The sequence below is a fragment of the Syngnathus typhle genome, linkage group LG9 (genome assembly GCF_033458585.1).
Source record: "Syngnathus typhle isolate RoL2023-S1 ecotype Sweden linkage group LG9, RoL_Styp_1.0, whole genome shotgun sequence".
Taxonomy (NCBI): Eukaryota; Metazoa; Chordata; class Actinopteri; order Syngnathiformes; family Syngnathidae; genus Syngnathus; species Syngnathus typhle.
The window spans coordinates 6,865,683-6,881,146 of NC_083746.1; the positions used below are offsets into that span (position 1 = coordinate 6,865,683).

General features: G+C 41.0%; 2 protein-coding genes across 4 annotated transcripts in view; one reads left to right on the forward strand and one right to left on the reverse strand.

The window, feature by feature from the left end:
• The window catches only part of gpm6bb (glycoprotein M6Bb), a 22,173-nt gene extending 12,735 nt beyond the window's left edge, over positions 1-9,438 (forward strand). Inside the window, exons 2-7 of one of the 2 annotated variants that reach the window (XM_061286832.1) lie at positions 2,687-2,873; positions 3,270-3,426; positions 4,010-4,178; positions 4,256-4,329; positions 4,411-4,476; positions 6,930-9,438. In XM_061286832.1, the coding sequence (XP_061142816.1) occupies positions 2,687-2,873; positions 3,270-3,426; positions 4,010-4,178; positions 4,256-4,329; positions 4,411-4,476; positions 6,930-7,079 (803 nt within the window). In that variant the 3' untranslated portion in view covers positions 7,080-9,438. Of the gene's footprint in view, positions 1-2,686; positions 2,874-3,269; positions 3,427-4,009; positions 4,179-4,255; positions 4,330-4,410; positions 4,477-5,213; positions 6,460-6,929 lie in introns of those variants that run through there. The other variant, XM_061286833.1, reaches the window with a different exon arrangement.
• Positions 9,356-15,391, reverse strand: ofd1 (OFD1 centriole and centriolar satellite protein). 2 transcript variants are annotated; one of them, XM_061286813.1, is made up of 22 exons: positions 15,084-15,391; positions 14,803-14,991; positions 14,651-14,719; positions 14,558-14,579; positions 14,314-14,421; positions 14,112-14,248; positions 13,863-14,036; positions 13,674-13,780; positions 13,483-13,602; positions 13,309-13,382; positions 13,142-13,233; positions 12,882-13,071; positions 12,683-12,813; positions 12,501-12,612; positions 11,805-12,431; positions 11,479-11,626; positions 11,295-11,386; positions 10,685-10,825; positions 10,458-10,618; positions 10,205-10,372; positions 9,724-9,788; positions 9,356-9,562 (listed from the first exon to the last, which is right to left on the reverse strand). In XM_061286813.1, the coding sequence occupies exons 1-22, from the start codon at positions 15,174-15,176 to the stop codon at positions 9,517-9,519; spliced, it is 3,066 nt and encodes a 1,021-aa protein (XP_061142797.1). In that variant the 5' UTR covers positions 15,177-15,391; the 3' UTR covers positions 9,356-9,516. The 2 variants fall into 2 exon arrangements, with proteins under 2 accessions (XP_061142797.1, XP_061142796.1); XM_061286812.1 differs by having other exon boundaries at positions 11,479-11,629.
• Positions 15,392-15,464: the final 73 nt, after the last annotated feature.

A 15,464-nucleotide genomic window follows, 5' to 3' on the forward strand; every position in this document is an offset into this window, starting at 1 on the left:
TGGGTTTTCTCCGGGCACTCCGGTTTCCTCCCACATCCCAAAAACATGCTTGGTAGGCCGATTGAACACTCCAAATTGTCCCTAGGTGTGAGTGCGAGTGCAAATGGTTGTTTGTCTCTGTGTGCCCTGCGATTGGCTGGCAACCGGTTCAGGGTGTCCCCCGCCTACCGCCCGATGACGGCTGGGATAGGCTCCAGCACGCCCGCGACCCCAGTGGGGACTAAGCGGTACAGAAAATGGATGGATGGATGGGTTACCAGTCCAGGGTGTACTCCACCAATCATTAAGTCAGGTTGGAGATTTGGAGATACATACATACACACACCCCCTAATGAAGACAATCAGTATAGAAAATAGATGACTAGATTGTGTTATAATTCCGAGGGTGCCCTGTATTTATGTTTTCCAGCTGTTGGAAGGTTTTCAGCTTAGTGGTGATGACAGGCCGTGGTCATGTTGTGGTTGGCGGTGATAGATGGATGGATGTAGGGGGGGGGGGGTTACGGGGGGCGGGGGTGGCGCCAGCTGCAGGATAGTTAATGCGCGATGTCTCGGTGATGACATATAAATTAAAGATGCTCTTCTGACCATCATCCATCTCAGGAGACACTTTTTTTTAATAAATGGTCTTGATGACCCTCGAGACCAAGCGCTGCATTTTCGATTCTGGTTGGAACCCAGTGGTTGGCCGGAAAAAGCCTTGCCGCGGTTCTCATTGGAGCTCTGAATGAACTGGATGTGATGGAGAGACGCACACAGACACGTCTTTGTTTTCAAACTTCTTGGCCTCTGCGTCTGTTTTTTTTTTTCTTTTCCTTTTCTCTCACACAATGACACTCACAAGTATCTCTCTCCTTGTGATGCTAGTGTGACAAATGAGAGCTTAACACAAACAAGTTGTCTGGCCCTCCCCCTCATCCTCCCGTCGCCTTCACAATCCTAACCGGAGCAGGAGAGCTGTGTGGCGGTGAGATCCGAACCATGTGAAAGTCATCAAAGGGAACAAAGTTGCCAACGTGATTTTTATTATGGCCGATGGAATTTGTTAGCTGTCAAACTCGATAAGAAATTTTATGTCAAAACATATAATGCATAGGCAGCATGTGACGTTTTGAACATTCAACCCCATCGTGTTGGAAGTTTTAAGCTAATTCTCTCAAAGTAAATATAATTAAATAACAAAACAAAACTTTATTAACTCTACAATTTGAGATTCCCGTTGTTCTATTCCATAGAATACTGGTTGATAGAAGCTTTTAACCGCAACTGTAAGAAACATTCAAGACATTTGTCTGAACTTACGGGCCTATTTTGTACAGCCAAAAGCTGTTTAGTGCATTTTTTCCATACATCCATATTATTAAAATATACCTTTGACAAATCCACGCAGCTGCATAAGCCATCTGCAGTTGACCCTGGGGCAAAGAACGGTATTTGCTTACTGACTGCTTGTAAAGATGTTCTAAACAGAGAAGAGAAGCGCAGTCAGGGGCCCGACTGGCTGATGTTTTAAACATGTGTCACACACCGATCGTCAAGCAGCCAATATATGGAAAGACACATTTAATCTTACTTCATCACCCACTAATGAGCACTCAAAGAATTTGACCTAAAAAAGGCACATGTACCTAATTTTGTGCCCAGGGGTCATGTGAGTCTGTTTGGGACAATCTGCAGGAATTTAGTATAAATATAGACAATGATTGAGTCCACGTCGTTTTGATTCACGCATCGCTTCCCCCTTTAAAAGGACTTGAATCACTTTGCAGCTGGACTCAATATCCTGTGCGGAGACACAGCACCTATATGTGTCCATCAGAAATATCAAAGTCAGGAAGTGTGCGAAAGTGGCTATCATGGCAAGTTGGTCTAGCAAGTTGCATCAGGAGATGGATGACTCCACATATGCTCGTATTTTCATTTCCTGACAGGACTTAATTACTAACTGGCACGTTGAATGAATTTGAATTTCTTCTCAGATTTAAAGTTCGGGCTCTTCCTTCCAAAGAAAATCCTCCACCTTGAGCTCTTGACCAAAGAAAGCAAATGTTTAGCCCTGCTTGTATTTCCTGTCAGATAGTTTGCTCCAGCAAAACAGAAAAGCCCGGAACATTTTGTCCCACATCTATTCAGACCTTCGCCTGCGATTCCCAGCCCGGGACAAATATTTTAGCATCACCCCGAACTACACAAACAGTCCGGATGAGTGGTCGAGTTAAAGTGCCAGTGGTTGTAGATCTGTTTAAACTTACTCAGCCAGTCAGCTCCCGGGCAGCAAAGCCTGATGGAAAAAGCAAGAATAAAATCTGGGAATTAACAGCAGAAGGAAGCAGAAACATTCATGCTCAGATTCTAAAATTGTGGGGAGAAGAAGCAAACATTGTTGTGCTGCACATGTCATCTTGAAACATCTTTACCGCATTTGGATGCACGCACGCTTTCAAACATAAGCAGGACGTCCAAGACGACAACATCCTGTCACGCACACACACTCGCGGGAGAGGAAAACACGTTGCGTGCGGTTGGTTGGTTTGCAGCTTCGTGCAACCACCCGAGAGGAAGGCGGCCCCGTGTGGGTCACTTGATCATCTGCCATCGATTTCCACGACACGCCTATTTCTATGACAACCCGCACAAATGAATGAATCCGTTTTAAATCCCGTGTTTCAATCTTATTTGTTTTCAGGTTGCTTCGAGTGCTGCATCAAATGTTTAGGCGGTGTGCCGTACGCGTCGCTGGTGGCGACCATCTTGTGCTTCTCCGGCGTGGCCCTCTTCTGCGGCTGCGGTCACGTGGCACTCACGGGAACCGTCAGCATCCTGGAAAGTCACTTCTCCACGGTGGCCAGTGATCACGCCATGCTCACCGACGTGTAAGTGGAATCTGTGTGGCATTTCGATAAGATGGACAAGACATCAGAAGATAAGACAAATGTGATTATGTTTGACTCCATAGTTTGTGATGTAATCTTTCTCTGGTATCACAGGAGGCCAAATGTATGAAAAGCAAACCACTTTAATGACTTCATTGTGGTTATTTTTAGTCCGCTGTGTTTTCCAAATGCTGGGCCAGAGTTGTCCCAATATGGACCTTGTTACAAAAGCGTCCATTAGCCTCGGTAATAAAGGAGGAATGACAGGAGCTGAGCATGCGTCGATTTAGAAGCCTCTGTTGACTTTCAAAGTTCCTCCGGAGACATTGTCATCAAGTGTCTCTCTACACTTGGACTGAGAGTGAGGAGCCGCTCTGCGTTTTGGTCTGGTTTCAGAATACAGCTGATGCAGTACGTCATCTACGGCATCGCCTCTTTCTTCTTCCTGTACGGCATCATCCTGCTTGCTGAGGGCTTCTACACCACCGGCGCCGTCAAGGAGCTGCACAGCGAGTTCAAGACCACCCTCTGCGGCCGATGCATCAGCGGAATGGTATTTTTGTAAACAGCCCATCGGCATGTCACAGTTGATTGTTGGAAGTTATTAAGTGCGCGAAGGAAAGATGAATTGTGAGAAAGTCAAGCACACCACATAGTCGCTCCCAAAGGAGGAGCTTCCTCGCGTATTTTTGGAGATGCAAGAGAACAAAATGAAGCAAAATCCCGCAAAAGAGTTACACATTTATTTATGTATGTATTATTTATTTTACATTCTTGTTTTGGTATTAATACGCACACTTTTGAAAACATCAATTTGTTTTTGGAATACTACTAATAATTTTCAGAAAAATAATAAAAGAATAATAGAAATGTATTCATTCTAGTTCTTCTTTATTGTAGTTCTTAATAATAATAATAATTAATTCAATGAATTTGAATTAATTCTATTTTGTTAGAAAGAAAGAACTCTGACTTTTCTTCAAAAATCATAAAAAATATTTATAAAGTAATGATTAATTAATGTTAATACATTTTAAGAACTCAACAATGTGCTGCACATATACAAATTATAAATAAGTAAATAAATAGATGGATGTGATGGATACATTTCTGATACTGTCTGTGTGTGTCCTCAGTTTGTGTTCATCACCTACATTCTGGGCGTGGCCTGGCTGGGCGTATTCGGCTTCTCCGCCGTGCCCGTCTTCCTCTTTTACAACATGTGGTCCACGTGCGCCACCATGAAATCGTCCGCATCCAACCTCACCGACATCGACTCCATCTGCGTGGACGTCCGTCAGTACGGTAAGACATGGCGAACTTCTTGGCAGCTACAGGAGCCGACTTTTGTCAAAGTTTCAAAATAACCCATGAGTTTTCAGGAATCATCCCATGGAGTGCAACACCGGGGAAGGCCTGTGGATCCACGCTAGGTGACATCTGCAACACCAGCGAGGTGAGACAAAATCCTCCACGTATGTGCCGTGGCCCTAATGTAGAGAAAACAGATGTGACACCATTTTATTTTCTTTTTCAGTTCTACCTGTCATATCACTTGTACATCGTAGCCTGTGCTGGAGCTGGAGCCACTGTGATCGCTCTGGTAAGAAAGCCTTAACACAAAATATGTCAATGTTGTGATTCTCTCGCATTCCATTTTAGCAATCCATCTGCAACGATGCTAGCACTGTGTTCTCATGAGAATTTAGTTGAAAATTGTACAAAAATGTTTCAAGTCAGCAATGACTATGAACCTAAACAAACGCTTTTAAAGTGCCAATAGGATTACAGGGTTAGTGTATGTTGTAAAAACAAATAAATACAAAAGCTCTATTGGGTATCAGCCCTCACCCCAAAACTGAATTCATCTTTTACATAAGTATAGTGGAACATCTGAAGTTGCATTTTTTTCATCTTACTTCAAATTTTAAGAGAAAATACATAAAATAAGAAGGAAGACTTCATACGCATTGCCAATCAATATTAAAGTCTCTGTGACTTCATGAATCAATAAAAATCTATTGCACATGAAACATTAGTACAATTTGGACCTAAATAAAATAAACAGTACTTTTTAAAGATAAAATAAAAATGTATCAAGAAGTTAAACACAACTGAACTGCACTTGGGCAGTGGTTCTGTATTATTTGTATTCGTACTAAATTCTCATGAGGTCTGACTTCACTTTGCAATGTCTGAAAAGATGTATGTACAGCTTTTGTGTGTCTAGACACAAGTGTGATCTATTTGCATTGCGAGCTGACTTTTTTTTTTTTTAACAAAGCGGTCCGAGTACGCCCGCATGTTCTCTCACAACCTTCTCTTGTTCTCTTCCACCAGCTGATCTACATGATGGCTACCACTTATAACTATGCCGTTTTGAAGTTTAAGAGTCGAGAAGACTGCTGCACTAAGTTTTAATTTCATTTTTCTTGTTGTTGTTTTTAACAACAGCGCGGCACGGCGCTCGCCGCAAAACCAACTAAAAACAATAGACAGAAAACTTCTCGTAGAACAAAGTGTAAATTGTTGACTGTGCGCTTTTTCTTTTTTTTTTTTAGCGAGGACGCCTAATGACACTTGGAGTGTTTAGACTAGTTTGTCTCACGCACTTCTAGATGATGTCACATGACTTTCTCGCAGTACGCACGCCTAAAAAAACCACACCAGTGTTATTTATATTCTTCAATTCACATGCTTGCAGAGAAGACAGCATTTAGTCATCATTGGATCTGCTTAAATGCATCACATTAGACAAATGCAAATAATTGTCAAGTTTACATTTAAAGAAATTTTGAGGCCGCTTTTATTGGTCATAAACCCACTCATGACTTGTCACGTCTTTTATATTTTACGTCAAGCATATAACGGAGGCTCATATCTTGTTTAAGTTACGTTTTCATGATGTGTTAGAGCCACACTGAAAATAAAATAATTATTGAACATATGAGGAAACAATTTTGAATCATTTAGCATTGTAATATTACAACTTAATTTTCATTAATTAGTTCTTTTTTCTTATAAATGACTTTTATTTTTAATTTTTTGCTCATGTTAGAACTTTATTCTTGTTTTTTTACTTTTTACTCTTCTCTTTTTTCACAGCTTCATGACTATGACTATTCTTGTAACATTGTATCCATTTTTTTTTCTCAAAACGTTTATTTTCCTAGCACAAAATAGTCTGTAAAGTTTGACATTTTTTTGCTAAATCAAAAATAAAATAAAAAAGAAAAAAATCACACTTCTCTCAAACTTTCAACTTAATTCTCAAAGTCTTTTGTTGGTTTCAGAGTGGCTCTAAAACTTCTTGTCATTAGTATGATTATGATTTTCAAAAAAAAAAAGCATAAATGTGTTATTTTTTTTACATTAGAGCAGATGCTGGTTTTGCCTTCACTATAAAATGTTGTCCTTCATTTCTTCTCGAAAGTGCCATTGAAGAGCTTTTTTTATCTTAACACTGAGCTTAAAAGTCTGTTTATAGTCACTTATAATTTTCATATATTTAATTACATCTTGTTTTTTCCTTTGAAGACTGTAGCCTTTACATTCTTTATAAAATAAACAAATTTTCTTTAAAAAATTTTTACCTCGTTTATTTCTTAAATCCTGATGAAAATGTGTTGAAACAACATAAATTTAGATTATTTGCGCACGCTCTGTACTAACCTCCAAAAGCTTGCATCCTCTGGCTTTCTTTTTCTACTCACCCACATGCTGTTGAGGTGTCATTTCTGTAGTATTTTAATAATTAATACGAATCACCATCTGAGAATAATAAACCCTTTTGACGTCAAACCAATTTGAAACGTCCCCCCCCCCCCCAAAAAAAAAATAGGGCCGACATGCTGGGTGTTCGTGTTGTTCCTTTCTTTCATTTGCAGTTATAATGACTGTCAATAATTCATGACTTTTCGCTATTAGCTGTCTCTTCCTCTCACGAATAGCGGGTGTCCACTGCACTGTAGTTGAAGACTCCTTTTGACAAGCTTTTTGCTTTGCCTCTTCTCTTTGCCCTGCTCACCGGCCACCCACCTCACCCTTCTGTTCCAGATCCACTTCCTCATGATTCTCTCCGCAAACTGGGCCTACCTTAAGGACGCCAGTCAAATGCATGCCTACCAAGACATCAAAATGAAAGAGGAGCAGGAGCTGCAGGACATCACGTCACGCTCCAAGGAATGCCTTCATTCCTACACATAAGGCCATTGCACACACGCACACATACGTTCACGCAAAGGGCACACAAGGCCATTCTGAACCCGTCGGGCTACAACAACCACCTGTGCCGTACTAACAGACTAACACGCTGCAGCTTCTGCACTAACTCCACATGCAGTATTTTGCTTCTTTTACATGCCCGTTTGGTTGTCTTGATCGCTGTCATTTTTTTTAACCACTATTTGCAAGGTGCATCCACATTATTATTATGGTTACACATATGGTAACCACAGTGTGACAAGAGGCAATACATTGACAAGTATTGAATTCTTCCCAAGTTTATTAAGGCTGTAAAATCTGCTCATGACATGCACAAAAACATGACTGTGAATTTATTTCAACAGATTTAAAAATTGGATAAACGTGCATGAAGGCAGTCTTATGTGCAAACGTATTAACTTCCTGGCCTATATTAACTCTACCTCAGGGGTCTGCTGGAGCTGGATGAACAATGACAAAATGTAAAGCATGTACTGTACAACTATAATTTTGTATATGTGAATGCTCACTAAGCCTCAACATTAGGTATACCTGTTAAATCCAATTCAAAGTGAGACCTTTACTACAAACTACTTAATGGTGCATCGCAATAAATATGAATATCGTAGAAATTAATTTACTACATACACAGTGAAATATTTCATGATTGAATGATATCATTTGAATGGTAATAGTTTATAGCTAATGAACCCCCCCGCCCGCCTCTCCAATGAATATGTCAAGAAATTGGAAAGCCCCTCCTGAAAAGTATTTTTTGCATTTTTAAGGAATCTGTAAAAATGTTTTTTTTTTTTATGGTTTCACAATGTTTTTCCACTTTGGCATGAAAAGGGCTTCAAATTCACACTTTTAGAGAACTGACGCTGACTCAAACCAAAAATATGCATCCTAGAATGAGCTCACTTGAACAATTCCTTACAGGGTCTTTTCAAAATAGAAAAAAAACATCAACAGTTTTTCATTATTTTTCTCATGCTGTTGCGCTTCCTCCAAAACTCTCAGTTTGAAAAGCATTCATGCAATCCAATTTAAAAACTATATTATAAAATAGCCGTTACAATAATGTTTGAAGGACATTGTTACGTTCTGCGTGTTTCTATTATTGTCAAGCTGAGAACTTTCTTTCATCTTTTGTGTCACTTTACAGCAAGCGTATCCTTGTAAAGGGTTTCACCGTCGCTTTCTCACGACTTAATAGAACTTTTAGCTTGACATTATGCTTGCCAAATAGTGAGTCCACCACTTTGCTAGCCATAAATGGAAGTAGCTCCCTGTTAACTGTATATATTACTTTTTACAATAAAATAAATGCTTGTGCCTTTTGGAAGTGCTAGTAGCCTAGTTGATTGGAGGAAAACCTATGAGGTAGTTTAAATTTGACAAATTGTGAGTACTTGTGTATGAAGGATTTTTAATATTTTATAATAATACAGTAATCGTATTATGTTTGAATAGGATGTTCCATACAGTTCTTCTGTTGGTTCATGACATAGTGTGGCTGTACCTAATATTGTGGACAGTGAGTAGAATTTCATAGCCTAAATTACACTCTGTATTATATATAGCATGCCAATATAAGCCATAACAACAATTACTGACTAATTACAAATAAGTATTCGAGCCCTCAAACTTACTGTTTTAGCTCATTATTTTGACCTGTAGTGACTCAACAGTGTGATCAAACCAGAAGTGTGCTTGGGCGGAACAAGTTTGGATTATCTAAAGAACTTGAAGGTGTAAACTGTGTAAAAAAATTTAAAACATTTTTTTCATCATTTTTCTATAATTGCATTGGAATTTGATGTGTTATAATTACTGTTGTGTAATCATTTTATTCTATTAGTTGCTGCGCTAACTTTTTTTGTTGCATGAAGATTGAATGCAGAGTTGAGACACGATGAGGTTTGCTGATTTTGTGAAAGTAGGCAGTGTTTGCCTGTTCTTGTTTTGTTTAATGATTAGCTCAGTAATTGTAGATGCTTTTAGGTTACTTTAGCTGACTGTATGTAAATCTTATTAGTAAACATTTTCTACAAATCTTTTTTATGAATGTTGAAGGGCTTATACCCCCAGTGAATTGTAACTTTTAAACAAGGTTCGACATTTTTGCAATGGCTATTAGCCAAAGTGTGACTTGCAAGTGTCTCCTTTTGAATCAACCAAAAACATGAAGAAGAAGAAAAAAGCTACCTATCAATCATTTGGAGGACAAACAAATCAACATCATGTTTTGCTGAAGAGATAAAGCCCACACACAATTGGCCTGTTATTTTTTTTTAATGAAAATAAAAAAAAGTGAAAGCAAAATCTCAATTAATCTTTCACTTTACAACAAATACAAGGAATGTGTTGGTGTTCATGCATTTCTTTATCCACAATGTATCAAAAGTGTAAAAACATTCACCAGCAAATTAGCAGTTCACCAAAAATCATCATCTTCATCCTTGTGCGAGTATGCTGCAATGCTGTGGAAACAAAGACGAGCTCATTAAGTGCAACTCTACTTGAGCGGGGATATAAAAAGTAAAATAGGAGATGAGGAAGCAGAAAATAAATGAAATGTCATTCGGGGATGGATTGTGGAGGCTTATATATGTATTATTAAAATGGATCAGTGAAGCCTTACCTATTATCTTTCTCCTCAGACAAACTCTTGACCTCTGGGCTCACGTGTTCTTCACCTCCAGAGCTCTGACAAAAAAAAAAAAAAATCATTTCAAGTCAAGATGAGTACAGTGGATTTTTTTTCTTTTAAAATAATTAAATAATAATAGACCTTATCCCCAAAAAGATTTATTTTTATTTTTACTTCCACGTTAAAGCTAAAGCACAATACAAATTGCAATATAACAATATTTATAGCCCTATTTTTTATATCATCTATGAAAAATGACCAATATTACTTCCGCTCACTGAGTCACTTAGTTGTGAAACTCTTCTTTATGATTTGTCACTACACTGTCTCTATACTGCCCCCTGGTGGCAAAGACACACACACCAGAAGGAGTGGTACAAATGTCAATTGACATTGAATCATGAAATCATAATGCACAAATGGTTTAATTGCTTCTATTTAATTTTGTTACCAGTGCATGGGTGGGATTTACCTTGTCTTCTTTCTTTTCTCTAGCTTCCAAAACCATCTTCATGTATTTCTCCAAGGGGTTTTCATTTGGGACTTCTGCTTCCTGCCTCTTGTCCCCATCTCCCTTGACTTCATTCTCCTCCTCCACCACCTCCTGTTGTTGTTGTTGTTGTTTTTGTTGTTGTAAGAGCTAAGCAAGCACACAAGAAACCAAAAAAAGGGATGAGTGGTTTAGACAAAAACAAACAAAAGTAAAGGACTAGTCAGTTAGTTACAGTTTCTTTCTCTAGTCTTTCCACTTCTTGCTGTTCTCTCTCTCTGGCCTCCTCTAGCTCCCTTCGCCTCACTTCTTGCCTTTCTTTTCTTTCTTGCTCCCATCGCTGTTCTCTATCCTCTTTATCCTCAATCTCAGGGGCTGTTGAGATTTGGGAAGATTCTGGTGGAAATTAAGAAAAGGTATTATAATACCTTACAGGACTTGTCAACTGTTCTTGTCACTCACCCACTCGGCCCCGTGAGTCAGTCGCGGCTACCGGGAGGTCCATTGGGGACTGTGGGCGGGGGACGGTGGGGCCACCAGGGGCCTCGGAGGAAGAGAGAGGGACGGCAGTGTCCAAGAGAAGCTCTGGAATGTAGCCGGGTTCTAGAGGGAGACACGGACAAAGGGATCTTTTATGCTTTGCCCACCGCCCCTCCTAAACAGGGCCACAGAAGCAGCGAAGAATACATAATCGGAGGCCCTTCATCTTGGCCACTGTGTGAGGTTCTGGTCTCACACAGAAACTCATTAAAATGGTCTGCACATGAGCCAAAACCTCCAGACAAGACATGTCGCCTATTGAGGAAAGTCACAGAAAATCTACATTGCAAATATTTTTATTGCAAATCATATAAAATAATTTTTAAGAAATGTTAGTATATAACATATTTAATTTATTAAAGCAAGGAAAAGTGTGGATTTTTTAAAATAATTAATTTTGTGGATATACTGTAAAATGAAACATGTTCAACTCCAAACTGCTAGCAGCAAACTAGTCAGAGTTCTTTTATGCTGTGTGCGTAAAATGTCAACAAAATTCGGAGTGGTAAGAAGAAGCACCACTTAAGGCTACCTGGTGAAATGCCAGTGAGATCCTCAATGTTTATCATCTCAGGCTGCGGGGAGGAATGTGAGCTGGAGGAGACTTGTTGTTGATTTGGAACACTGAAAGGAAAGTAGTAATTCACTGTCAGATGCATGCATGTCACTGTTGTTGTTGGGGGAAGAAAATAACAGCAAGCAGCGCCAGACGGTACCTGTGACGATTTCGGACCGTGCTCTGGAGCTGAGGGCTGCGAGGGGGGCTCAGCTCGGGGGAGAATTCACCTGAGCTGGACGCTTCGTCTTGGGGGGCCGAGGGGAGGCGGCTGTCCTGTGACTCCTGGAGCAACGCCGCCGAAGCGACTTCTGGCAAAAGCGAAGAATTAAATAATGAAAGCTTTATGGTTAAGACGTACATTCGCTGGGCACACTACAGTATGTATTCTTTTAAATTTTATCTTTTTAAATTTTTTTTAAAGCTTTTAAGAATTTCATTTTCACGTAGTGTGTTGTGCTGAACATGACTATCGACTTTCTGTACCAGCTGCATCTGAAGGAAGCGTCCTGGTGAGAAAGGACACATGTGAGAATGAGCGTTGCTCCTTAGGGGGGTCATCATGTCTCGTAGACTGACGTTCAGCTGACGAAAGGCTGCTTATGCCGTAAGACTTGTTAAGCTGGTCTTGATAGAAGGTCACTCGGTGTTGAGCAGCTGGAAAGGCGTTTCCGGCATCAGAGGCTGCTGGGGAGGGGGTTTGTGCTTTTTTGGGGGAAAGTGGTCGAATGAAGCTCTTTGACAGGTGGGAGGTGTACGGGTGAGAGAGGTCAGAATTTTGTGTCAGCTGAGGCGAGTCAGCCCGACTTGAAGGCGTTGAGGGGCGCCTTCGTGAGACGCTGGAGCGCGCTGCCCTCTGCTGGTACTTTCGGCATTTTGCCTCCAAGCTTTCAGCCTCCTCCTCCAGCTCTCGCATGCGAGCGTTGCATTCGGCCAGCATCTCCAAGTCGGAGTTGGAGTCGGCGTGCGCGAGCTGGCCAACGTCGCCGACGTAAGCCGCTCGGGACCACGGCGCCGCTTGCTCCACGTGGATGTCGGGGAGGGCCAGCTTGTCCATCACAGAGCGGTCCACCAGGGACGGCTTGGGGTTGAGGAGCACTTCGTTTTCAAGAGCTGCGGAAAAAGGTATTTGACCCAGTTTTGTATTCTGAGCCAAAGTAAGCTTCCCGCGCTACCAGATACCTTGTTGGGTTTGGCGAAGCTGCATTTTGAGGTCGTCAACATGAGAGGTCGTCCACTGCAGCTTCTCCTCGCATTTCATCAGCTGCACCTTCAGCTGACCGCATTGCTCCACCTACCCCAATCCAGCAGAGGGTTACTCTGTACATCTATACTCAGCGCACTGAGGCGAGAAGGTGAGTCACCTCCAACTGGAGCTGTTTCTGCAGCACGTGCTTCTGGTTGGCAAACTCCTCCTCATTCAGTTTGCGAGCGCTCTGAAGATTGCGCAGCTCCACCTGCAAGGCCAGCTCCTCGTCGGAGGGCTTGCCCAAATCTGAAAGCGGGGTGAACATCCGGCGCTCAACATAAACGAGGACACTATTGAAATATTCTGCCGCTCACCTGCATGGAGATGCCGGTTCTCCTCCTGGGCTTCCTCCAATTGTTTCTTCAGTAGCTTCACTTGCCCCTCTAAGTGTGCGTTGTCTTCTTTCAAACTGGGGAAGTCGTTCATACTCTCCAGCCTTTCTCTCAGCAGTTCGTTCTGCTGACGGAGCAGATGAGTTTGCTGCTGCGCAGTGTCGAGCTCCCCCTTGAGGACCAGAGATTTTTTTTCAACGGACGTCATGCGACTCATTCGGTAACTCCGACATTTTTATCACCTGCAACCGTTTCATCTCTGAGCAAGCTTTATTGTACTGCTCCAATTTGGCTTTGATTGCAGCCGTATCTTGTTCAATGCGAATGCTTTCCTCTAAGAAAAAAAAAAAGAGACATTAAACATGAGCTTAATGGTGAAGAACAACATTGGGTTGGTTTCAAGATTCACCTTTGTTTCGCTTCTCACTTGTTGTTAGTTGCTCTGTTCTCTTATTGTAATCCTCCTTTAGCTCCATCTTATAACTAAGGTCACATGCACAATACAATGTCAAATGGAAAGTTCCGGAGTTGGAATAAGCACACTTGAAACAAGTGGGATGACCCAAAAGACAACGTCAGATACCTGGAAAGTTCATTCTTCAGTTTTTGGTCATACATGCCTTCCATGGTCTTCACTGCTAGTTCTCGTCTCCTCAGCAGCTCTTCGCCAGCCTTAACCTTCTCTTGGTGTATTTGACAAGTCCTGCATTCAGAATTTTTGTCAATATCATCGTCAACAATCCATCTATTTATTTTCATGATTTTGAAACTTACTCCTCAAAAGACTCCATTCGCAATTTCAGCTCATTTTCTCTGTTACGCAGCGTGTCGATTTCCTTCAGCACCATTTGCCTCTGCATGTACACGTTTTTTTCCTCGATCTGAGACGATAAAAAGTATCCACGACGGCATCGGTTAAAGTCAATCACACAAAAAAAAACCTCAGTACTGCTTGTTATTCACCTCCTGTTGTTTTTCAAGGCGCTCAATGGCGTGTTTCTCCCTGGTGCTCAACGCTTTCGTCTTCATCTCGTAGGTTCTCTCCAGTTCTTGTTTGAGCTTGCCAAACTCTTTCTGGAACTGCACTTTTTCTTCCATCTTGACCTTGGCGAGTTCAACCTCTTTAAAATGCTGCAACTAAAGAGAATACCGACAGCATTAAAGCCGCATTGAAATAAGATATTTGAGGCTTGAGGAATTCGTTTCAGTTACCTTTGTTGTCATTTCAGTCTGCAACTGGGATTCTAACTCCCTCTTATAGGAAGCCAGCTTAGACTGAAATGAAAACCACCTTTCCCCGCTGTAATCCACATTCTCATATTCCTTGTCGATCATTTTCATCTTCTCAACTGGAACGTAATGTAAGGGCACATCATGCATGTGTATTGAAAATTGAAAAATGAAATAGTCATACCCAGAGACTGTTCATAACTTGCTGAGCTTGTTGTCTGAGTGTCGGCATCACGGCGAAGGCTCGTAGTCTGATGGTCAGTGATGTGAGACACAAGGTTGATTAGAAAGCCTGTTCGGAAAATAGGACATGTGTCACAAACATAATTGACATTTACTGAAAGAAAATAACACATTTCCTTCAATATTGAAGATGAGTATGGGAACTATAAGAGGAAATATATTATTTTATGTACTATATAGCTCACCTGTATTATCGACGGTCTGAGACTGTAAGAAAAGAAGACACATTCAAACTGATGCGTAACATTTCAACAATTTCAGCTTTTACTGTTTATTACCAAGGATTTGTAAAGTGGTGAGTCAGGGCTGATTTGAAGATGCCGAAGGAGATCTCCTTTCTTGAGCACCTAAAACAATTCAACAAAAATTACTATTATTATACATAAAATAATAAGATTCCCTTTTCGGGCTGTAAACACTTCAGTGTTACCTTCTCTTTGGACAGGCCACTCTCAGGGCAGAATACAGATAATGAGTACTCATAGCCTGAGCTGTGAAGATAGTCAGCCACCATGTTGTTGCAAGCTGAGACCAAAAGTGAATCTGATCGCAGTGATGGTCCTGCTCCACTTAACGGTGCTGGTTTTAATTCGTGGATGAGTTGGTTGCGCAGCTGAGTCTTAGACACACACCGTAAAAATAAGAAAGAAGAATTAGGCAATTGAAAGGAAATCGTTTATTTGGCTACAGACTGGAATACTGATGACTTACCTTAAGTGTATCCAGCACTCCCTTATCCCTAAGCGTTTTATAAAGCCTCTTCCTCAGCTCGTCTGGGGATAAAGCATCTTCCTTTGCTGACATTTTTTGTATGATTCGAGGTCCTGAAATTCAAGGAATCAAAAGAAGATCGACGACCTCTTAGCGCATTCCTAAATGATGTCAGCTAATGTCAACGATAATATGACATTGTGGGAAATAATTTCAAATTTGTTGTTGTTTTTGAGTGGTTTAGGTTGCGCTTGGAAACTGAAGCGCATCCTCATGACGCAGGAGGCGTGCCCTGAGATTTAAATCCGCCAACGGACATCCTGCATTGTTCGACAGTTATGACACAGTAATACATTTGTTGCAAAAGGATTTATGGCATCA